Genomic DNA, 25744 nt, shown 5'->3' on the forward strand with positions numbered 1-25744 from the left:
AAATTCATTACACTACTTGACTATTGTCAGTACCTACTTCTGTCACATAGCTACTCATATCCACACAATCCTTACAACTTCCACCACTAACACTATGATTTCCACTAACAATACCGCCAGCTTTGGGGAGATAAGTGGTGAGACCATCTTGGGAGATGTGGGCTTCTTAGCGATCGGTGTGATTCTGCTCTTTATCTACGTTCAGCTCATGCTGGGCAAGTTCAATCTGGTCGAGACAAGGGTAAGTGGAGAAAGTTGGTGGGGATGGGATCAGAGGATTAGTTTGGAAGGAGAGATGGGAAAGAGTGGAAAAGGAGGTTAGTGAGGAAGGGAAAGGGAAGCTGCACATGGTGGAACCAAATGGACTGCGGAAAGTTTGGACAAGACTGGATATGTGAAATGCAAAGGGTGAAGTTGGGAGATTACCTATGATGAAGAATGGATGGGGATGTGTGGAGAGAGTACTGTAGTGTAATTGAGAAGAATGGGGTGAGAAGCTTGGGAAGGTAAGGATGAGGCTGCATGAATGAAAGGTACAGTTCTATGAAAGGAAAAGAAGAGAAGTGTCAATGAGGAGAGAGAAATAAACACTGGTGTTGGAAGATGAATGGGGAAGTGCGAAGAAGACAGGGAAATGCAGATGAAAAGGGGGAGTTGAAGAAATGGAAATAATTGAGACTGAAAATCAGATAGGTATGAAGTGAGAGGGAAGAGAAAGGAAACAGGTCAAGTTTTGTTTGAGAAGACTGGCTTGTGGCTGAAGTCATTTGAGGGAATAAAAGGGGGAACTCTGATGAAGAGAGAAGAGGTCATGCTTAGTGCCTTGCTCAGGGTTATATCTACTCACCTTGGAAATGTCTCATTTTATGTGCCACCATTAACATCTTAAAGGGTTTGTCAAAAAGGGGTTCTATTGTACAATGTACAGATTCACTAGAGACAGAATTATAAGTCAACTGATCAAAGGATATGATAGTGGGCTGAAATGGTATGGTCACATAGAAAGCATGGATATGATGATAAGAGACTAAGAATTGTAACAATTGAATAAGCTGAAGAATGATTGGCTGGATGAAGTGTGTAGGGAAATGTACATGACAAAGGTTGCTCCCTTTTTTAGCAGGGCAGTCATCTGAATGGTCTCTGCCTCACAGGCAATACTAAGTTCTTTCTTTTCTCCTGTAGGAATATGCATGCACAAGCACAGTATATATATATATATATATATGTATATATATATATATATATATATATATATATGTATATATATGTGTGTGTGTGTGTGTGTGTGTGTGTGTGTGTGTGCGTGCGTGCGTGTGTTCTTGCCTAACTGTTCTTACCTAATTGTATCTTTGCAGGAATGAGTCAAGCTCGTACTGTCCCGTGTCTTGAACCATTTTTATCGTACATATCCTTAAAGTTATGAATTGTTTTGGCAAACACTGTTTCATTTGGTTGTGCATTCCACTGATCAATTGCCCTATTTGGGAAACTAAATTTCCTTACATCTTTATCGCCTCACTTTTTTTGCAGTTTTTTGCAGTGTCCTCTTGCTGATGCATCCCCACAGGTTATGTAATCTATTCTATCTATCTATCTACTGCCAGACGCCATAATCCCGTAAGGGGTGGTCATTTGACTTTGAGTTAGTTATTTTACGGGGAGGGGCACTAACCCTTCACCAACCCACTTGTTGACATGTAGGGAGCATGTATGGTTTGGTTATATGGTTACCACCCAGCATTGTAAATGGATTCTTGGCTTACAGGAAACCATTTGGCTTGTCACTCAATGTAAAGCCACCTGTAAAGGAAAGAAAAGCAATAAGAAGTGACAAGAAAGATGGGAGAAATAGGAAGAGAGGAGGGCAGGCACAGAAAAAGAATGATAAAGGCTAAGGAAGGAGTAGGCAGCACTACATCACAGTGAGTGGATGATGGTCATTTATGTCTATTTTCTCCTTCCCTGATATGCATTTATATAGCACAATCATGTCTCCTCTTTTCCTTCTCTCCTGTAGTGTTGGTAGGTTCAGTTTTTCTAGTCTTTCTTCATAGCTTAGATCCCTTAAGCTTGGTACCCATCTTGTAGCAGCCCTTTGAACTTTTTCAATCTTATCTATGTGTTTTTTGAGATGAGGACTCCAGACTACTGATGCATACTCCAGGGTTGGTCTGATGAATGATGTTAACTTTCTTAGCATGTCTTCATTTATGTATGTGAATGCTATTCTCATATTTGCAAGCAGTGTATACATGTTCCGTACCTTCTCACTGATGTGGTCAGCCAGAGATAGTCTGTTACTGATGATCACACCTAGGTCCTTCTCTCTTTCTGATGTGTGTAGGGTTTTATTTCCTAACTTATAAACCCAATCAGGTCTTTTTCCACTTTTACCAAATTTGATGACATGACACTTGTCCACACTGCATTCCATTTGCCATGTATTGTTCCATTCATGAAGTTTATATAATTCTTCTTGTAGCTCTTTACAAGAGTCTACATCTGTAATTGTCTTTTGTATTTTTGCATCATCAGCAAACATATTTAGATAGCTTTCATTTCCAATGTTGCTACCTATATCATTTATATACACTAAAAACATGATTGGTGCCAGCACCGTGCCCTGTGGAACTCCGCTAGTCACTTCCTTCCACGATGAGTCCAGACTGATCTAACTTTCGTTCTCCTCCTCTTCCTGTCTTGCAGCCAGTGTTATCAGTTTTGGGCCTTGTGTCAGTTTTTATGGCAGTGGGGATATCTTATGGGCTGTGCTCTGCTCTCAGCATCCCCTATGGTCCTGTCCACTCCATCCTGCCACTCCTCATGCTTGGCCTCGGCGTGGATGACATGTTTGTCATTGTCCAGTGCTGGCACAATCTCAGTCAAGAGGTGAGTTGGGGAAGTGGTCACAAGGAATTAATTTAATGGGAAAGTATGATCTGGTGGGAAGGATAATTAATTAAATGGAATAGGGCAGAACTGTTTGGAACTTGGAACAGGATAGGACAAGGCAGGATAAGATGGGATAGTTTGGAACTGGATGAGGAAGGATGCATGGGGTAATTTGGAAAAGAATGGAAAGCTTATTCAGGAGGTAGGCTGGAGAGGGAGGTAGTTTGTGAGGTTTGGCAAGATATAGTAGGCTGGCGCAGAAGTGGAAAGAATGGCCTGATGTGTAGTAGTTTGGAACTGGATAGGGTGATATGACATATGTGAAACAAAACTGGTTAGTATGATGATCTGGTATTAAAATGGGTTCTCACTTCATTCACAACAGTAACTGTAAACAGTAACCTGTTCCCATATTGCCCCCGTTGGAGTGTAAGGGACCAAGGCTAGGCTATAATAGTCTAGAACACTAAAAGGTAGGAGACATACCTATGCCTCTGACAGTGCTTTATACGACTTAGAAAACTTTCATCACCTCTGCAACTTGAACTATAGCATGTAAACCAATCATGTTTCATGCTCTGGTGTACAGTACACCTGTACACCAGAGCACACGACACTGTACACACCAGAAATTTTTGTACTGTATCACTAGGGCACTATATTGAATTCAATGCATAATGATATAAACTGAACACTCCAGAACAATATTTACACTTCAGTACAGTACAGTAATACCTCGATATACGATATCCCTAGCTGCGATACCCCGGCTTAATGATGGGGGTAGAAATTGCACCATACTCCATCTAACGACAGGCAAACTCTGGTGTAACGATGGGTTTTTATTTTTCTTACCAATTTTGATGATATTTTAGACTAAAATTGTGTGTTTAAGTTGATTTATAAACTGTTTTTAGACTTCAATTAATGTGTTTTAGCCATACGTGGGGTGAACATTGTCATTTTGGGGTACAGTTTACTAAGCTTGATTTTTCCACTCTTATCATCATCATCCGGACCTCCTTTCCCACCCAAGGGCAGAGTGAGGAGTAGCAATGTCCAGACACCCCAAAATTGCCCAATCCAATGGCCCACACTTCCATTCACTCTTCATTCAAGCCCCCGGAATCCTGGCTCTATCGGATACGCCAAAAACATTCACCACGTTCTGTAGCTTCACATATCGTATCCGACAGAGTCAATCCAGACACTGCCACGTTAAAAAGGGGTGCAAAAAATCCCTGATCATGCATATCTCCTCACAAAATTCATCCAGCCAGCTTGATCTCCTGTCAGTTCCCTAGCCTCACCGACTGCCATACCTCTCTTCCTCACACACTCATCCACCATATCTCTCCACCTTCTCCTTGGCCTACCTCACCTCCTCCCTCCTTCGAATTCGCTCAGATATACCTTCTTCACCACTCTATTGTTATCCATTCTCTCCACATGACAATACCATCTAAGTACACTCTCTTCGATTCTGGTGTCCACCGACTTCCTCACTACGCATCTTTCACGAATCACATTATTTCGTATCCTATCCACCCTCTGTACTCGACATACATTCCTCAGCAGTCCCATCTCCACTGCTCTTACTCTTGACTTTTCATTTTCATGCCACATCATAGTCTCACATCCATACGTTGAAGTTGGCACTAACACTCCTTCATGTAAGCCTCGTGCAGCTGCAACACTCAAGCCTCTGTTTCTTATCAAGGCCTTCATTGCACCAGCTACTTTTCTTCCTTGTGTCACTCTACTTTCAACTTCGTTTGCACATTTTCCTCTCTTTTCTGTCAATGTACCCAGGTATTTGAACTCTCTCACCAATTCCAGTCTCTCTCCATTCACTGTTACATTGCACTGAGAGTCACCTTCTCTCTCAGTAACCATCGCTTACAGACATCAGCAAAACTCTGCACTAGCCTACCAAGTTCTTGTCCGGTACTTGCAAACAGTACTGTATCATCAGCATACAACAAATTTGAGATATTCCATCCATCACCATTCATTACCAATGCCATCCCTCTCTCCATTACTCGTGTTTTCACTTCTCTCATCACCCCATCCATATATATACTGAACAACCATGAGGACATCACACAACCTTGTCACATGCCCACAATGATTGTGAACCATTCACTTAGATGCCCATTAACCCTGACACATGCTTCACTACCATCATAAAAACTCTTGACGGCACCTAACAGCTTACCCTCTACACCGTACATGCACAAAACTTTCCACAATCCTTCTCTGTCCACTTTGTCATATGCTTTTTCCAGATCCATGAATGCCATAAACACCTTATGGTCCTTCTCACAAGCCTTCTCTACTATCTGTCTCACTGCAAATATTTGGTCCACACATCCTCTGCCACTCCTAAAGCCACCATGTTCATCACTCACTAGGACTTCTGATATCTCTCTTACTTTCTCTATAATAATTCTTCCATATACCTTCCCTACCACACTCAGTAAGCTTATGCCACGATAATTTTTACACTCACTTCGTTCACCTTTATTTTTGTACAGGGGTACAATCACAGCCTTTTTCCACTCTGCAGGCACAGTTTCACTCATCCATGCCTTCTTACATATCTCCAACAAGCACTTCATTCCATTCTCTCCACTACATTTAAGCATCTCTGCATACACCTCATCAACCCCAGCGGCTTTCCCATTTTTCAGCCGCTTCACAGCACTCTTCACCTCTTATATTTGATAATATTCAGATCTAATTTGTTGGTTTTATTGAGTTATTTACAGGTGTTAGGCTTAGGTTAGCTTCCATGACAGCTGTTAGGCAATTTAGATTGCCTTTAAACTTGTTTTTGGGCTTGTTTGGGTGGGTTTTGGACTTGGTTTGGGGGGAAACCCAAGGCTGGTAAATGGTCCACATTGAAATACATGTTTAAAGTACCCCAATATACGATACCCCACCCAACGATGGAGTTTTACCTAACCGATTAGATCGTTAAACCGGGGTATGCCTGTACTATATACAGCATATATACACTTTACATGACACTTTATTCACTCACTCATCATCAGATTCACTGAATATCATTTCTGGTGGCTCTGTTGTCACTTGTGTCAGCGAGAAAGGTGTGTTGGTGCCACAAGCCAAACTGGGGAGGCTCACAGAGGACGTCGAAGCAACAGATACACTCGAGGTCTCTGACACAGTATGTTTCTTTTTTCCTGGATGCGAGGCGACAGGCTTAAAGAAGTCTGAAATTTTCTGCTGGACTTGCCTGGCCAGGTTTCTCCTCATAAGGTCCAGCCAAATCTGTCTGAGGAGTTCATAATTCTCCTCCAGAATGCCACCAATGTCCTCTGCGATGGTCAAGAGTGTGTCTGCTGCATCAATGGCAGCAGAGAGCTATGGCCCATATGGCCTCTCCTCTTCCTCCTCCGCAGGTGGTTCAGGCGTGGTCAGTTCCTGCACATTTTCCTCTGTCTGGTGGTGGTATCCAGGTAGACCACCATCCTCGTCCAGTCACTCTTTCACCTCTTCTGCAGGGATGGAGCCTTGGCCAGCTGCAGCCAACATTTTGGCTGCCTTTGGTGACTCAAACCCCTCAAAATCTGGCTTCTGGACTGGAATCTTGGGGGTATTTAGGAGGTTACACCACGCATTGTGGAGAGTAGTTACTGGCACTTTCTTCCAAGCCTCTGCCCAGTTCAGAACTGCGTCCAAGATATTAAATTTCTTAAAATTGTCAAGTGTCTTCTTCCCCCTGGTGTCCACATGTCCCTCCTCCTCCATCCCATCCTCTGTCACAACTAAGCACTAGTCCAGGTAAATATACCGAAAATGCTTTTTTGCACTTTCTATCACCCCCTGGTCCATGGGCTGAAGTAGGGCAGTCGTGTTAGGAGGTAAAAATATTGCCCTTATTTTCCCATCCTTAGAACACAATTTTGCAGTGGAAGGGTGGGCTGGGGTGTTGTCTAGGAGGAGCACAGCCTTATCATCCTCCTTACTGATGCCAAATAAGGCCCGGTGCTGCTGAAAGGAGGGGTCAAAGCTGTTATGAAACCAGTCGGTGATAATCTCCTGGGTAAACCAGGCAGAAGTTGCTGTGGTACTCCATAGGAAGCTTCTCCATAATATCTTTTAGAGCCCTAGGCTTCCTACTCTTACCCACAACGACTGGTTTCAGGTGATGGGACCCATCGGCATTTGTGCACGCCAACACTGATATGCGGTCCTTCGCACTCTTCCTTCCCGGAGTGCTGCTTATTGTCTTGGAGGCCTGCGTATTTTGGGGGAGTGCCTTCCAAAATAGACCATTTTTGTCAGCATTGTGGATTTGGAAATTGTGGAGGCCCTCCTCCTCCTTCAGTTGACAAGTGGTTTATGAAGGGGTCCACTGCGTCAGTGTCAGTGCTGAGAAGCTCCCCCATTATTGTCTTATTTAAAATGCCGTGACGCCGCCTAAGGTGCCACAGCCAGCCATCACTGCACTTGAAACTGTCATGGCCTAAGTGACCAGCAAGCCTCTGTGCTGCATGTTGAATGTCAATGCCACGAACAGGAACACTCTCTGCTCTCTCCTGCGTGTACCACTTGTACAGTGCCTCATTGAGATTTTCCTTCCTCTTCTTGCTGGCCTCCACTGCTTTCATGGCCTCCTTCACCTTCTCCTTCCCCTTGATGAGGGCATGGACTGTTGTTTTCTTGAAGTTGTACCTATTCTGGAGGTGACTTTGTGTATCCCCTTCCTCAAACTCCTTGATAATTTGAAACTTCTCAGTCAGGGAGAGAATCTTCTTCTTCTCCTTGCTTGAGGGTGCAAGGCTCGTTGATTTTGATGCCATTCTTGCCATTGGTCGGAAGTGTTGGTAGGTCATACGTGGTACGAGAGGTCATGCATGTGCGAGGCAAGGTGGGAGAGAACCAGATGGAGTGAACACTGCTCACAGACTGAGAAATACCCAGTGCGGAAAGGGGTGAGGCGCGTGGGCTAGCTAGCCTACGTGACTTGTCATGCGGGCGCTCCCTCAACGGTGAGTCACAGGAGCCGCGTGCACGTGAACTTCCACCGCATGCACCGACCAAAGGTTGCTGTATCCAGCGGAAGTTCACTCATGGAACATTGGGTCGCGAACTTCCACTGCATACGAGGAACAATGGTCGGTATTTCTGGTGGAAGTTCACTCTGGGAATTGTGGGTAGCAAACATCCGCCGCATACACCGACAATCAGTCGCTATATCCGGCGGAAGTTCACTCTGGAAATGGCGGGTCATTATATTTGAAGTTTGTTATAAAAGGGTTCGTTATATTGAGGGTTTACTGTATATATGGATGGAGTTATAAAAGAGATACAAGGTAGGGCAGTGGGTATTGAAGCAGCCCTAATGCAGGGCAGTATTTGGAAATTTCCTGTTCTGTTGTTTGCAGATTATACTATATTGTTTACTGACGATGAAGGAGAACTGCAAGGCTTGGTGAATAAGTCTGGGAGAGTGTGTAAGGAACAGAATCTAAAGGAGAATGTAGAGAATAGTAATATTATGGTCTTTGAGAGAAATGAAGTCACTGAATACACAATGGGGTTGGATGATGAGGAAATGGGAACTGTGAGTGCATTTAAATACTTGGGTAGTGTGATGAGAAAGGATAGCAGTTTGGAGGATGCAGTGCTTGAAAGGGTACAACAGGCAAGAAAGGTTGCTGGTTCTTTGAAAGCTGTGATAAGAAATAGGCAAGTGAGCATGGATGTAATAAAATTGCTGCATGACAGTATTGTGATACCAACTTTGACATACGGAAGCAAAGCTTGGACCTTATTGGAAGGACACAAGTCATGATTGGGAGCAGTGCAAATGAGTTATTTGAAAGGAGCATGTGGAGTCACATGGAAAGACAGACTGACAATTGAGGAAGTGAGGAGGCATTGTGGTGTGGATGTGGATGTAACAGAAAACAATAGGAGAAATACAATGAGGTGGTTTGACCATGTGGAGAGGATGGAGAGCAAGAGACTAGCGAGAAGAGTGCATGTGAGTGAGGTGGAGGAGAGGAGAGGGAGGAGAGGCCAAGGATGAGATTGAGGAATGGAGGGGAGAGACAAATGAGAGAGGGGATGTGTGAAATGGGGGGAGGGCAGCGAAATGGTGGGGGACAGGGTGACATGGAGGCAATTTGTTTGTGGCCACTACTTACGATATTAAGGACCTACACAACCTCTTCCCTTCCTAAAACATTTCTGTTGTCCTACAACTAATTTCTATGTTATTTCCCTAACTCTATCAATAAGTATCCTACCATGTACTTTTCCTATTACACTAAGAAGACAAATGCCCCTGTGATTACCACACACTTCTTTTTCCCTTCTTCTCTGTACAGGGGAATAATTATAACTGACTTCCAATCCTCCAAGACTTTACATTCCTGCCAGACCAATCTGCCATCTTCCACATCCGTTCTACTACTATCTCTCCCCCATGCTTCAGTATTTCACCACACACTTCAATATTTCCTGGAGCTTTCCTCATTTTAATTTTCTTCATTGCTTCCACTACTTTCACCCTACTGATCCCCCTCCTTCTCCCAGCTATTTTCCAGCAACTTACACAAGCATTACTTTCATTCTTTATATTTAACAGCTCCTTAAAGTGTTCTCTCTATCTGTTCACTTCTTCACCCTTCTCCAATCTGCCATTTTTATCATTCCCTCCCCTACAACCTTCTTTATCATCCTATCTAACACTTCACCTCCTTCCAGAACATTTTCTTACATTTTCTCCACTTTTCACTCAAAATCCTTCCAAACTCCTCATCCACATTCTTCTTACTCTCTCTTACTAACCTTACTAACACTGAAGGAGTTACTCTTTTCATCAGCCACTGCATAGCAGTAATCTATCATTATCTTGGATATATTTTTCACCTTTTCTTCTTGAATCTATGTCTATGAATTATAATCAAAATAGGATTCTGTTAAGAACAGCATTTTTTTTTCTTCTACACAAACCTCTATTAAAAACTCTCCATTCCCATTCTTTTCCTCCACAACCCACCTTCCCACAATACTCTTCACTTCCCGCAATATTCTTTATCTCACAATTTTCCCACTCTTCTGTCACTATCTTTCAGTATACTAATGTTTGGATTCTTCTGTCTGTCTGACACACACATTCACATATTCCAAAATATTCACTGGTGTATATATATATTATACCACTGTAGAAACAAAGTGTACCCATATCCCTATCTTTTACTCATGCAACATGTCTTGCATCAGGATGCTCATGTACTCTAACACACATTTTCATCCTCTTGGACAGCAGCAAAACAAATGCTTTCTTCCTAAGTGTGCATATTATATATATATATATATATATATATACTGTATACTTAGAGAGAGAGAGAGAGATTTATATCCAAGGAGTGGTTAGGGTGTATTGCTCACGTAATGCCACTCAGGGATGAGTGAGGCTGGTAACTCTTACGTTAAATGTCAGGACCAACTTGCCTAGCCCCAGGCTCCTACGCTTCTCATGGGGCAGTGTAGGACTGGATGATGAATGAAAAAATGAATATATATATAGATAGATAGATAGACAGATAGATAGATAGACAGATAGATAGACAGACAGACAGACAGATATATATATATATATATATATATATATATATATATATATATATATATATATATATATATATATATATATACAGTATGTGTGTGTGTAGTGTGTGTGTGTGTGTGTGTTCACTCACACAAATATGTATATGTACATAGATGCACTTTTTTTTTCTTTTTACCTGACTGCACCACAAAACCACTACTGTTTTATAAAACTAGTCTATTTCCTCACCATGAAGTGTAAAAGCATATGACACAAACCACTAACATCTAATTTTTCATCCTGCCATTCACACATCTTTCTACATACCTACTTCCCTTTCTGCTTTCATGACTAATACCCTCTGTCAACTTAACCAAATTCTTAATCTCTCTGTCCACCATATCTGTCAATACAGTATTTTAACTTTACTTCAAGAGGAGATAACTAAAAAATCATCGGCAGTAGAAACAACATAAAGTTAATCGCATTCCTCTCAGGATGTTAAAGGTGAGTGTTTTCAGCCATTTCATTCCACAAGATCCCAAGCTGACTAATAAACTTTATTAAAGTAGGTGTGTAGTTTCTTCCTGTGCATTCACAGAAAACATGGGAATTGGAAACTGCATACCCAAACCTGCAATACTATGTATGGTAATTTCTTTGAAATCCATGAGTTCACATTCCCCTGTTCCTGATCATTTTTATTTGGGAAGGGGAGGTGCCCCCCCCCCAAGAATAACTGGAGGGTCATGCCCCCCAAATATCACTTTATGGATGAGTCCACTGTACATCATGTACTAAGATACTAAAGCCATACCTGCCTTCCTTTCACTTTCTGAGAATGTTAAATTTGGTGAGAAGAGGCTAACCCCTCTAAAAATCATCATATACAGTGGAATTATCTTTGAAGTAACCAGATGAATTCACCTGTGAAGTTTCATTCAGATCTTGCTCCTATTTCTGATAATTTTTATATCTGTGAGGGGGATGACACCCCAAGAATCACTGGTGGGGTCACACTCCCCAAACATTGCTTAAAAGATGAGAACCCACTGTACAACCTGTACTAAGATATCAAAGCCATATCTGCCCTTCTATCATTATTTCTGAGAATTTTTATTTGATGCAGGGCCTGACCCCCTAAAAATCATGACTGCAAAACCGTATACAGTGGGAAACCTTCCAGAATATTTATTTTGATGAAGAGGCTGACCTCTAAAAATCATGGTTGCAAGTCTGTATATATTGGGAAACCTTCCTTGTAACAATACAAACTCACCTGGGAAGATTCATTGAAATCTATCAAATAGCCTACGAGGAGTTAAAACACACACAAACAGAGAGACAGACACAGAGACAGCCTGAATCTCATGAAAGAGTGTAGGACACTTTGCTGAAAATGATACCATCTTGTTTCACAGGATTGATTATAATATGTAAAAACTGTCATCATAGTGATTAGGTAAAGTACATACTGTGAAATCTACCAATCTGTTTCCTTACCTCCTGATCTATCCTTCTCCCCTCCAAAGGAGCAGCGTGCAAAGCTGCAGCAGAGGATGGGCCGTGCTCTCCGTCATGCAGGGGTGGCCATTACTGTCACCTCCCTCACTGACTTTGCTGCCTTCACCATTGGAGCCACCACTGTAAAAGAAAGAAAGAATGAGAGAGAGAGAGAGAGAGAGAGAGAGAGAGAGAGAGAGCAGGCTGTAAACATATACAGTAACCAAATAATGGGGTAATGTAGAGCCCACTAAAGTGTCCCTGTTAACTGGATGGCATCCATCAGGGAGCCAAACTTACATACTCTTTTCTGTACCTTACTGTAGCAAGGCAGTGTCTACCAGAAGGGACCACTGCATGGGCCAGCCCTGCAGGGGTGATTGTTTGCCTGTGATTGATCGGTCTGCTTAGCCAGATAGACCAGGTTTACTCAATAACAATAACAATTTTAGAGGTGTAAGTTGCTTGTGTATTGGAAGAGTGAATCTGTAGTGGCTGACAACAATTTCATTAATGCTCTTCTTATACTATAATGGATATCCTTAAGTATGGTTCTGGTTAACACTAAAAAGTCCTACCCAACTAAGGGAAATCCTAAGTAGTGAGTAGTGGAGGTTTCTACCAAATGAAAAGTGCCTTCTAGTATTGAGAATAAAAATATCACAATGCACTGCAAGGGATATATCACAATTGGTTATACTGTAATTTGCTGAGTGCAAAGGATTTCCTTCAGCTGATATACAATGGTTTCATATTACTGACATGAAAATTCCCAGGAGACACTGAGCTCTGAATGTGTAGGTTTGCTGTGTGATCCATACTGAAAGTTGCATATTAACAAATAAGGTCTATATCTCACTACCAAGTGATTAATTCTATTGCTGTTTTTTAACCCTAAACCTTTGTAAGGAAAAGCAGTGAGTGTTTACCATCTACTGTATATGCATGAAGCAGCAATCTGTTACAAACCCACAGTCTTGCAAACTGTCTAACAGTAGGTAAAATTAGTGATATTGGTTTTTACATCAATCTTTCCACATACTCAGTCCATGTATTACCTTCAAGGTACTCCCAGCTCTCCAATCCTTCTGCATCTACTCTGCCATTGGAATTGTGGCCCTGTATGTCCTCCAAGCTACTTTTTTTGTTGCCTGGTTTACACTGGACCAGAGGCGTCTTGAAGGTCAGTGAATGACAGCTACATTATGTCAACTTGGAAACAAGCGCTGATGTAGCCATTTGTACATTAGGAAATGGTTTCCCATCAGTAACATTTTTCTTGTGATATTTACCCTTCTCTCAAACATAACCTCTTCTGAGCTAATCCTTGTAGATAATCAGTGTGTAGAGGGAAGTCCCTTCTGCTGACTTCTTTACTCATTCTGGGCAGGGAAGGACTCCCTTGGAGACCATAGACCATCATCTAAATGGTAAATGACAATTAGGCCTGTTCCTCTGGACAGTCCTCTTAGCTCTTACCTATTAAATATTCCTGCTTCTTCACTCTTTGTAGAATTAAACATTAAGGTAATAGCAGGAACAGGTTGATAGTAACAGGTGTATATGTATGTGAGCATGCATGCATATGGACATGGTAAACTTCAGCCTATGACTGACCTCTGTCTCTACTGCCTGTGTCCCATTACTGTACAGCATTACACTCATATTCTGCATACAAGGACCTCTTAGCACAGAGGGAGAGCCCTCTCAATGTTAGGAGAGGAAAAAACTCCCTGAAATTCTTTCAATCACTTATTTTACCTATCTATCAATCTATCTACCTATATATACAGTGGAATCTCATAAATCATGAGTTTATGAGACTGAGCATGCACCGTGATTTGAGAATTCCGCGAGTTAGAAATAACTAATCTTATGGGGAAAGTTACTTATGGGTCTGTCATCTCAGAGAAGTTGCTCCCCTTATCCCTAAACCTACTTCAAACTGGTCACCAGTGAACATTAACAACCCTGAAAAGGAATTAGTCGAGCATTTTCAATGGGAATGAACAATACTTTAAGATTCTTACCTAACTCTGACTGACGACATTGCTTGAATGGATGGGGGAGGGGGGAAGGGTTCTAAGGCTTGAGGAGGACTATTGCCTCAGCACAAGGCAGGCGCACTGCTGTCTCATGCTATCGCTTCTGTGCCGCTTCCTCTTTGTCAACCTCCCTTAGGAACCCCTCAAAGTCCAGTGTGGAGACAATGGAAGCTGTGTCGTTGTTGCCCTCAGCAGCCTCTGTCTTGTTGTAAGAGTCGTTGATTCGCTGAGATTAATTCTTTACCAAACGGGTGCGGCCTTTCCATATTTTCTACTGAAATGGGTCTTTCACAGGTTACTTGCTATCATTCCTAAATTACCACAGCTACTGGGCATTTTTATAAAGATACCTCTGAAAGCTATAAATGAGGATTTAGAATGCATGATACACTGACGCACTCAGTCAGAGCAGTGGTTGGTAAACAACACAGCCAGCCGGAAAGATCGTCAGTAAACACTGCCGCAGGTGTCCTGCCCGCTTACTTAAATACCTCAAAATAGGTATATATTTTTTTTTCCACTCACTTCTTGCAGTCACAATCCAACAGTTAACTATATGTGTTGCATTGGTACCACCAGTAAAATGCCTTTGTTGGCGAGGTACGAGTGAGGCCATTTAAATCCAAAAACATTGAAATGTCGCCTTTCAACCCGAGGAAGCCTAGAATATATTGATGGCTATCTACCTACTAAGTTTCATGCCTTTGTGACAAACTATCTGGCCTGTGGCTCTCTTTTGAAGATTCTCGACATGCTGCACTTGGCACGTGTTATGTGCCATGTGCACTGCCTGGGTGTGATGAAACCTGTCAAAAACAAATCTTAAAGAATTGAGCTATCATGTGGTGCAAACCACACAGTGATCGCTTGCTGAGATATAACCTTCTCAAAAGTGGTGCAGTTGGGCTGGGCTGGGTTGGGTTGCTCATATGTGAGAAAATGCCACTACTTGATAAGAGACTCATGAGGGATTCGCCCTCGTTCATAAAAATTACAGTACTTAACCTGAGTTCGTGAGAATGTTTTAACATAGGTGGAATCCCTGCACCCATTCGGTAAAGAATTATCTTGTTGAGACCATAATGGTGGGCAACTTTGGCTTTCTTCTCACCGCCATCAATCTTCCTTATTACATCTAACATTTGGGTGTAAGTTAATGTTGGCTTCTTCCTCTTCCCCTTCCTCGAAAGAGTTGTAGGTTTCGGAGGGTTATGATCAACCATGGTAACAGTAGGCGAGTGGAGGAAGCACGGGGGGGGGGGAGGAATCCTCTCGTAAACCACACCGGAACCACATGCTAACAACAGAGAGGAGACAATGCATAGAGCCGTGGGCTTGGGCATCAAGTGCATGCATCCTTCATGCTTGATGTGGGAGGGAAGTGCTGTGATTGCCATATAGTAAGTGCTGTGCTTGAATATGATTGATTTAGCAATTGCCATGCTTGACTACAATTGGTCTGCACCCGGCTAGAGGCTCAGGCTTGAGTTAATGGTGGAGTGTATTACATGAGGCATCAGAAAAATGCCACTTTTGAGGCTGCATTCACAAATTTTTTGTAATTTCCGCCAATTAATGATACTGCAAACTATTGCATAATGATGCTATTTAGGATTGCACGATTTAGGAGATTCCACTTATATTAATGATTAACCTTTGAATGTACCTCAAGGCAGAAATGGGTATACTGATACAGTATAATCTGATAATTTTTCTTGGAAATATACCACACTAAATTCATTTGTATATATATACTGTACTTGTTTTAGAAGTCAGACATTCTACTCTGCTTTCCTCATTCTACTTCTCTGCCTACCTAGGGCAGTTCAGTACTTGTTAACACATATTCTCAACTGTATTTCTACTCATGACAGTTCATCAACCTCAACCAACTACTGGAATACACCTGCTCATAGAATGTACACCTGCCTGTCATCTTAAGTATCTTTGTATCTGTCAGATCACCACAATGGGTTGCTGTGGTGTTACAAACATAAGGAATGGACCCCAAACTCCTGCTCTCAAAAAGATCTATGTCAACTCTTCTTTGACCGAATCTACTCCAGGTTCCTTCTCACCACCCCATCTAAGGTTTGCTTTGATTACATTTTTTGATGTCTCAGTCTGATGAGAAAAATAACTGGAAAAAGATGACAAATTCATTCTAAATGTTCTCTGAAATAGGTGGAAGAGGTGTGTTCTAATTATCATTTCTTAGTGTATGACACAAATGCATCATCAGTCACATAATATCAAAAGTACTTGGTTGTTCATATTACTCCAAATATTGGAGATACAGTAAAACCTCAATATAATGGACTTCAGTAGACCAGAATTTGCTTTTATCAACTCAAGGAGGTACTGGCCTAAATTCTGACATATTGGAAAAAGTCCGATAAAGCCAGAAGCAGTCCGGACTGCCTGACCACTTCAGCTATGTTCACCACAATAAGGTAAATAAAAGACATGTTTATTAGTGTACACTACAGTATTATTATATATACACTCGACCCTTGATTTGGCGGACCCCTTTCCCAGATTTCAGATTTCCTGAACACGGGCTGAGGCCGGACAATATTATCAAATGCCAGACAAATGCCCGTACAAGTCCGGGATTCTCAACAAAAGTCCGGCCATTATTCTCTCATATAAAACTATAAGCAGCCTGCTGCACAACACAGTATAATTTTTGCAAGGTTTTGACTCGATAAAGGCCATTTGTAACACACACAAGAAATTATTTTCATACATGAAATGCATCTTGGCCACCAACCTGCTTCACGACACAAGCTCCTAACTCGTGGCAATATCCCATTTGCCTCTTGCCTTTCTCAAATGCCACTATAAATAGTTTATTGCATAACACAGTAAAGTTTAAGGGAGGCTTGGACACAATAAAATTCATAGGTAATAAAAAATATATACATTTTCTTACGAACGAAGTCAATGGGATCCATTCCTACTCACTTAGCTCACCCTACTCGGTGTGACTAAATACCGAATCGGCACTTTTCACTGGAAAATATTTTAATTTTTTTTGCCACAGTGGCTCATACACACCTAATTATCTGATATCTACTTTAAAAATTTTACTTAATGTAACTTAATTAAAAAATTAGGTTTCAGAGCTAAAATGCACGAATGTTAGCAGATATTTTTCTCCTTCAGATCATCAGCGTTTACATCTCAGTCAGCTGATGAGTGGTTGGCAAATATTAGCAGATATTTCCCCTTCAGACCATCAGCACACCTTGACAGAGTTTTGTTTTGCAAAAATATTTATTTTGAGTACAAAAAAAAAAATGTACGGTATCTGCATTGTAAATCGATATTTATCCAAAACAAAAGTCCGTCAGGGTGAGTTGTTAGGCTAGAGGCAAAACGCTTCTGCTAACTTTAAGAAATTTTCACTCTAAATCCTGATTTTCGATTAATAATTAAATTAAGCACAAATTTTTGACTGAATTTCAAATAATCAGGTGTGCAAACCTATATGGTGATAAAGATTAAAGTATTTTCCAACTAAAATTGCCGATTCGGTCCAAGATTGCGTGTTTGTATCTCGGTCAGCTGATTTGTGGTTGGCTGACCTTGTGGTGCTCCATTCCTTGCTCATTTTCCTCTTTTTCCTCAGCTTTCTGATCTTCTTCTACCATACCCTCCACATTCTCGTCAACAACTGTCTAAACAACCATTCTTAGGGTTGTAGCTAGCAAAATACAGCTATTGTGTTAGTTATTGTTATTGTTATTGCATCAGTGTTATTATTTTATGTACTGTGTATGTTAGTTATGTTGGTATAGGTAGCCTACATTCCAGAATGCTCTAGATTATCGCAATAATTGCCAGACAGCATTGAAGAATTTTGACAAAGTATGGTAATAGTACGGGGAATGGTATTTGGGGCCGGACTTTTCCCATTCCCAGACTGGTCTACCCCCCTTTTAGTCAGGCAAATCGAGGGTCGAGCGCATTATACCATTTGATTAATGTAGTAAAGTTATAACACAGTACAGTACTGCAATGGTAGTCAAAACAGTTTAAAAACTGTTCATGCGATCCGGACAAACGTCTGACAAATTGGAAAAAGTCCGGTTTAGCAGGAGGAAGTCCGGATGTTGCTTTTATCAGAATTTCGCATTTTTTGGAATGATTTGGGAACCAATTAGTCCGTTATAGTGAGGTCTTACTGAAATACAGTACCTGTACTATTTTTTGGTATCATAATGTAAACCACAGAAAACAGCACAGCGTAGGAAAAGACATGTATCAGACAAGAATACATAACCTGTCAATGAACCAGGTTCATCCATGGCCTGAATATTTTCACACTGTAGATTATGTGGGTCCCTTGAATTTTGATATTCTATTTTCCTGGGTGTTTATGCAATACCTGAAATACAAGGGTGTATCTATAATGGTTTAATACCCAGAAATTAGAAGACGAAAGCCTAAATTTTAAAAACTCCCATCAGCATTAGTCATCTTAACCTGATACAGTATATTGTCTTATTTCAGCAGAAATGATGAGAATAAAACATGAACTCTATTCATGACACATATGTTTTATCATTTCCACAAGCAGATGGGTTGCTAAACAATAAAAGCCTGCCAGACCTAGTATCAATCTCTACATGACATCTTAAAGGTCTTAAGGTCACAGCTACAGAAGAATTAATAATTAAACCATTAACAAATCAAGGTGACAAAATAAGTCATGTTCTTGGTGCAAAGCCAAATTGTATGACTATAAAAATGGAAGTAAGAAAAATGGCTACAGGGATCCAGGTAACATTGGGAGGGGAAAAAAAGTTATTACATAAAGTAATCAAGTGGGATGGAACATGTGATTACAACATAATTATACACATAAAATTAAAGTGTCATCACTATGAACAGAAATTCAGCTTGATGACCATGCACATCCCTACTCCACTAGAGCAGAAGGGGACATGTCTACTTGGCCATTCACTGAATGCCCATTAACAACAAATTTCAATCATACTGGCCTGATATACCTGCCTTTGCAACAGTGTCAGCCTGTGGCACCTTAACAAATATGCATATGTAAGAAAACACAGCACAGATAGCATGCATATGTGAATAAAATGTATGAGTATAGAGTAACATAAACTGTGTAAGACAGAGAGGTTAACACAGAATGTAAGACAGAGAGGTAAATGGTAGTGCTGCAGGGGAGAGATCTCTGGCTACATGAGAATAAAAAGTAGAGCAATTTGTATGTAAGACAGCTGGTACAGGAAGAATAACTGAAAGTGCAAGAGAGGTGTACAGGGAGCAATGTTTGGAGAGTTTGTATGATCAGCTTTCCTGAGGAAGTGGAGGAGTTTCTAGGAGGAGGCAAGGTCTCAATGATATATACTGTGCACTACAATATATACAAATGATCCTCTGGATACATGGGTAAAGTGATAACCTGAGGTACTGCACAGGCACAACCTGTGCATTGGAAATCCATATCTGATTTTAAAAATCTAATGTGTTACCTGACCCCTTGGCTTCACCCCTACTTACCTACCAAAGACTTTCTGTGATCTTGTCTAGATTACAGATATGCTTAAAAAAAAAAAGAAGGAAAAATCCCATCATGATAGACCCAACATATTTACTAAAAAACCCTCTATGACCCTAATTAGATTAAAGATTTGTAATCTAAGGGCATAGCCTACTGCATGGAGGTTAAGCAATCATTAGACAGTGACATTAAAGAGGTTCTGAGGAATAAAATAGTGGGAAAAACTAACTACATGGGTGATTTCAACTGTCAAATGCCTCTCTCCTGGGCATCACCATGCAACCAGCATGCTTTTTCCACGCTGTAATATCCTTAATGCAGCTTATTTCAGCCATATATTGTACATGGAGCTATTTGCATGTAGGGCCCATGCATCTAGATGGTCTACTTGTGTAAAGATATATGTTGTACAAATACTGTACTTTTTCCTCTCAACCTAAAGTACAGTACTGTACAGTATATATGTAAATAAATATTGCCTTTGATCCAATTTCATACTGATAAATCCACATTGTATGTAGACAAATAGGTTTCTCAACTTACCCATTTAAAGTGTGTATATTACCTATTCAACTATGCCTGTATTTATAATGTACTAATGTACAGTACTCCTACTAGATTGCAGTGCTTGTGGTGACAGCAGGGATGCTGGGTGCTGGAATATGGGGTGTTACCAATCTCAGACAAGAATTTAACCCTGTATGGTTCATTCCACAGTCCTCTTACCTCTTCCAGTTCCTCTCTCGAGCTCAAGAATACTACCCTCAGGCTGGTCTGTACTGAATAAGAATGTATGGAAACCTATGATGTTTTACTATTGTATTTTCAAATTACTGAACCTATGCAGCCAAAGTATTTTTTACATCAACAGAGCTCCCTGTATTTAAAAATATGAGTATGAAATACATTTTTGACGCAGGAGAAAAAATGGAATAATACTTAAGACTTTTATGAATTCTTAAGGTATTTCTTTTGAAGACTGTGTAACTGCTGTTCAACTGGAAAATCCTAAAAAAATTTTTTTATTTATATCAAACATAGGAGAGCGAGGTATAGTATATCTGGGAGCACTGGACTACCCACAAGAGTTATACAAGGTGGGGAAGCTCATGGAGAACATGAGATGTAATCAGTTCATCTCATCAGTGGATTCCTGGTATGATCTGATGGCTGATTATGTCAACGCTTCCATGGGAGAAGGTAAGGAGCTTCTGGTATGAATTCTCCACTTCACTAACTGTACTCTGTCCACCTAAAGTGAACTAGTTTATTTAACCACTTTAATACAGTTTACAACTGAAGAGCTGAGAGGTAGGATGGGACAGGAGTGTATTGGTGTAGTGATGAGGAGAGGTAGATTGAAATAGATGATTTGGGCATGTGGAGAGAATGGAGGATGACAAATGGGTGCAAAAAGTGAGAAGTGTGACTGTTGGGGGTAGGGTTGTGATAGGCAGACTGAAAAAGGGCTGGGACGAGGTCATAGAGCGTGACCTCAGAGATTAGGGACTAAATAGGAAGGCTGCCAGAGATTGAGAAACGTGGAGAGCTGCCATTAGGTGACCAAGGCGAATGAATGCATGCAATCATGTCGAAGCTATTATAAAGGATATGATATGATTCAGTCTATTTATCTATCTATCTATAGCAAGATGCCATAATCCCGTAAGGGGTGGCTGTTTGACTTTAAGTTGGTTGTTTCATGGGGTGGGGCACTAACTCTCTGCTAACCCACTTGCTGACATGTAGAGAACGTGTATGGGTTGGTTATATGGTTGCCACCCAGTGCTGTAGATGGTTTCCAGTAACTATTTGGCTTGTCACTCAATGTAAAGACACCTGAAAAGGAAAGAAGAGTAATAAAAAGTGACAAGAAAGATGGGAGAAATAGGAAGAGAGGAGGGCAGATACAGAAAAAGAATGATACTGGTGAGGGAAGAAGTAGGCAGCACTACATCAAGTGAGTCGATGATGGTCGCCACCACCTACCACCATACAATTCAATACAGTGACATTTTTTCGAAACGATTGAATATAGTGATATGGTTCCAAACAATTCAATATGGAGATGTGGCTCAGTGGGACAGAGCATTCCGTTCTGGCCACAGGGTCATTGGTAGACATCAGGAAGGGCATCCGGTCATAAAATGCTACACGCTCCAAACCTAAGTCCTCCACCCAGAGGGCAACGCCTTAGCCCATAACAGAAAAAGAGGACATGGCATAAAACAAAAAAAAGCAAAAAACAAAATGAATACTATTCAAAATCTACTTTATTCAGCTTAAGGATGACTTCTCAAGCTAGAGGGACTTAATATTGCCTTCATTAATGCCAAAACAAGTGGGTGCTCTCTTGATACTAATATCAGAAAATAATATTGATGATGTACTCAGACTAGGTAGGGATCAAACTATGAAGCTGTGAAGTCTATGAAGGCTGTGTCCTGCACAGAGGTAAACAGAAGAGGAAGGTGGAATAGGTAAGTTAAAAAAAAAAAGTTGCCTTTCCTACACATTGGAAAACCAAAGAACCTGACATAATTGAATATCTGACATATCTGTGTCCTATAAGAAAAAGTGGTCACATAGTGACTGAGTTCCATATGACAGAAGGGAACATGGCGCCACGATATGAGCTAGACAGGCATGGAAGATACAACTTTGGGAATGCAAATTTTACAGAATTGAGGAAATTTTTTGAAGAAGTGGACTGGAGAGAATTCAGAGAAACAAGAATGAATGAATAAATGAAAATGTGACATGGCAGCACAACAGCAGAGGTCATATGCCGCCAAACACCAGAGAAACAAGATATACACAAAAGAAGTGGGATATCTTTCTAGGTCTTTACAACTAGGGTGTGGAAAAATATGTGCCAAGAATAAGTGGGAGACAGAACTGGAAAAAGAATTGGTTCCACAGGAGTATGATAGCAAAAAGAGAAAAGAATGTGGCATGGAACAAATGGTGAAAGTGAGGTTACAATATAACAAAGAAAGAATACAAAAGAACTAGAAATGAATATACAGTACAAGAATCCACAGACAGGACAAAAGAAACTTTGAAAGAAGTATGATTGATAAATGTAAGGGGGAACCTAAATTGTTTTATAGGTTTGTCAATGGCAACTTGAAACACAGGGAAGGAATCAGTAAGCAGAAAGTAAAAGGTATGGTCTACAAAGATGAGGTAATGCAAGGTGAAACAATGAACAAAAGTTTCCAACTGGCTCTCACTAAGGAAAATGATTTTGTGGAGGGGGAGGGAGTGACTGGAAAGTAGTGTTAAAAGATATACAAGTGGAAATGCAGGAAGTGTATAAATTACTGGAAACTCAAGATGTAAGAAAAGCCCCAGGGCCTGACAGGATATCTAATTGGATACTAAAAGAATGCGGAGAACAATTGGTGGATAAGATTCACGGTTCAATTATGCGTTCTCTGGGAGAAGGGAAAGTGCCTCGGGAATAGATGAGGGCCAATGTAGTACCAATTTACAAAGAAGGGAATAAGGAAGAACCCCTGAATTATTGACCAGTGTCCCTTGCCAGCATGGTGGCAAAATTGTGCAAGAGAATCTTGAATGCAGGTGGATAAAATATCTAGAGGAGATGGACATTTTGGCAGAATCAGTTAGGAATCATAAATGGAAGCTTGTGTGTCTCTAATCTGTTGAGCTTCTACTCAAGGGAAGTTGACATACTACAAGAGGGAGACAGATGGGTGGATTGCATGTGCTTCGATCTGGAGATAGCCTTTGACAAGGTACCCCATAAGCAACTAATGTGGAAACTGGAGCACACAGGAGGACTGAAAGGGAACCTCTTGGAGTGGATGAGAGACTTCATAAGAGACCGACAGATGAGGACAGTAACAAGGGACAGGATGTCTGGGTGGAGGGAAGTAACAAGAGTAGTCCTGCAGGGCTTGGTGTTGGAGCTCGTAATGTTCCTGATTTACGTAAATGACATGGTGGATGGAATGGACAGTTATGCAAGTCTGTTTGCATATAAACAAGATTGAGAGAATACAAAGAGTAACAATCATGATGGTCCCTAGCTGGGCAGATCTATCATACAAGGAAAGACTAGAAAAGAAGGGTCTGCCGTCATTAGAAGAAAGAAGAGACAGAGATGACATGATTGCAGTGTTCAGGGCCATGATGGAAGTAGACAAAATTGACAGAGAAGATCTGTCTATATGGGATGGGGGAGAAACAAGAGAACATGGAAAGAAATTGAAAAAGACAAGTTGCTTGAATGATATCAAGACATACAGTTTTCCATACAGTTTCACTGACCTGTGGAATAGCCTGGACAAAGAGATCGTCCAGTCCAAAAACTTATATGAATTTAAAGCAGAGTTTGACTAACTGAGACATAGAGACAGGACCTCACAAGTGTACCTCATTTCCTGTATATCACAACCAGATTAATACAACTAGGTAAACATATATATATATATATATATATATAGTATATATGTATATATACTGTATATATATTGTATATATATATATATATATATATCTATATATATATATATATATATATATATATATCATCATCATCAGCCGTTGAGGTCCATTGCAGGACCGGCCTATCCCTACCGAAGCAGGGATGATACAGTCAATGTATCTCTACCCAGTGGCTTAGGCTGTCTGGTAGAGACTGTATGCAGCATGAGAAGTTCTTGTGAGTGTTATTGTAGTGTTGAAGTGGCTTTGGATGTGTGTGTAGTCTGTGAACCAAGTGTAGTTGGCCCACCTTAAGCCAGCTGCGTGCAAGCATACTAGTATGCGACACTGGTTCAACCACAGCACCCCTGATGTCCGCCAAAGCGGTCAGTGGCTCGGTGAAAGCTTCCCAAAGTTTTTACAACTCTGGCGGGAGGCAAAACCCACATCCACCAGCATACGAAATGCACACTCTACCACTGTACCACAGTGGCTCCATATATATATATATATATATATATATATATATATATATATATATATAATGCTCATCAGAAGTATCGAGCGCCTATGGCAGGGCGTGCAATACTTATGGCCAAAAAAGAATCACCCATTTTTGGTACTAAAAATTGAGCCAGATGTTTGCAGCGCTAGCATGACATCACGGTAGCCTGAGGCCTTACTGCACGCTGGTTGGTTCCCGCCTCAGTTGCCTATGGGCTGCCTGAGAGTGAGGAACTCCGCCGCGTCTCCCTCTCTTATTGTGCCATTTTTTACTGAGTGTCCTGCAGTATTTTGGCTTTCGCCACTTTGTTATGGCACCTACCTGTGAACTATCGAGTGAAATCATATCCCAGATCATTGCTCTAAATGAGGCAGGCCACTAAACGAAGGAAATTAGTAAATTGGTTGGCATGGCTCGATCGACAGTGCGTAGGTGGTGCGCCCATGTTCGAGTGGAAAACAGTGGTGATGTTTCCACAAAGAAACCATGGTCTGGTAGGCCCAGGAAAACTTCCCCAAGGTCTGTTAATGTTTTAAAACGTGCAGTGGAGTCTAATCCTCGTGTGAGTGCAAGGAATATAAAGGAGAGCAACCCGGAAGTGTTTGGTGAGGTTTCTGTGAGCACAGTGTCTCGAAGGGTCCATGAACTTGGTTGCACAAGTCACAGGCCTGTAAGAAAGCCTCTTCTCACACGTTACCAGAGACTTCGTAGGCTTGCCTTTGGTAACAAATACCTTAACTGGGGTGAGGAGCAATGGTCGTCAGTGTTGTGGTCTGATGAGGCAACGTTTAGTGTTACCTGTAACCGAGGAGCACGTATGTACCGGCGCAAAGGTAGTGACCCGCTTGACCCACGTTACGTGGAAAGCACGGTTAAACACCCTGATTCACTCATGGTATGGGGTTATTTTTCTGGTAAAGGTTTGGGGAAGCTTGTTGTGCTTCCCAAGAACTGCAGAGTGAATCAGGACGTTTATCTGGAGCTTCTTTGTGATCATTTACCAGAGTCCTTTGAGCTCACAGGTGCATGAGTGTTTCAGCAGGACAGTGCACCTGCTCATAAGGCCAAATCGGTCACCAATTGGCTTCGTGACTGCGAGGTATCATTCATGAAAGACTGGCCAGGCAATAGTCCAGACCTCAACCCGATAGAAAACCTCTGGTACCTCGTAAACAAGAATCTCCAAGGGAAGGATGTGAGCTCTCTGCCTAAGCTGG

At 41.2% G+C, this 25744-nt stretch overlaps 1 protein-coding gene across 1 annotated transcript in view; it reads left to right on the forward strand.

Moving 5' to 3' along the window:
• LOC145412865 (patched domain-containing protein 3-like) overlaps positions 1-25744 on the forward strand; it is a 136332-nt gene that overhangs the window by 60318 nt on the left and 50270 nt on the right. The window contains exons 8-14 of the mRNA XM_080282665.1: positions 121-241; positions 2710-2892; positions 12016-12129; positions 13052-13169; positions 15992-16122; positions 20186-20339; positions 20609-20767. Of these exons, the coding sequence (XP_080138791.1) occupies positions 121-241; positions 2710-2892; positions 12016-12129; positions 13052-13169; positions 15992-16122; positions 20186-20339; positions 20609-20767 (980 nt within the window). The remainder of the gene's footprint in view (positions 1-120; positions 242-2709; positions 2893-12015; positions 12130-13051; positions 13170-15991; positions 16123-20185; positions 20340-20608; positions 20768-25744) is intronic.

Source organism: Coenobita brevimanus, chromosome 94 (assembly GCF_032717465.1).
Source record: "Coenobita brevimanus isolate Jiangsu-jjx chromosome 94, ASM3271746v2, whole genome shotgun sequence".
NCBI classification, from domain to species: domain Eukaryota; kingdom Metazoa; phylum Arthropoda; class Malacostraca; order Decapoda; family Coenobitidae; genus Coenobita; species Coenobita brevimanus.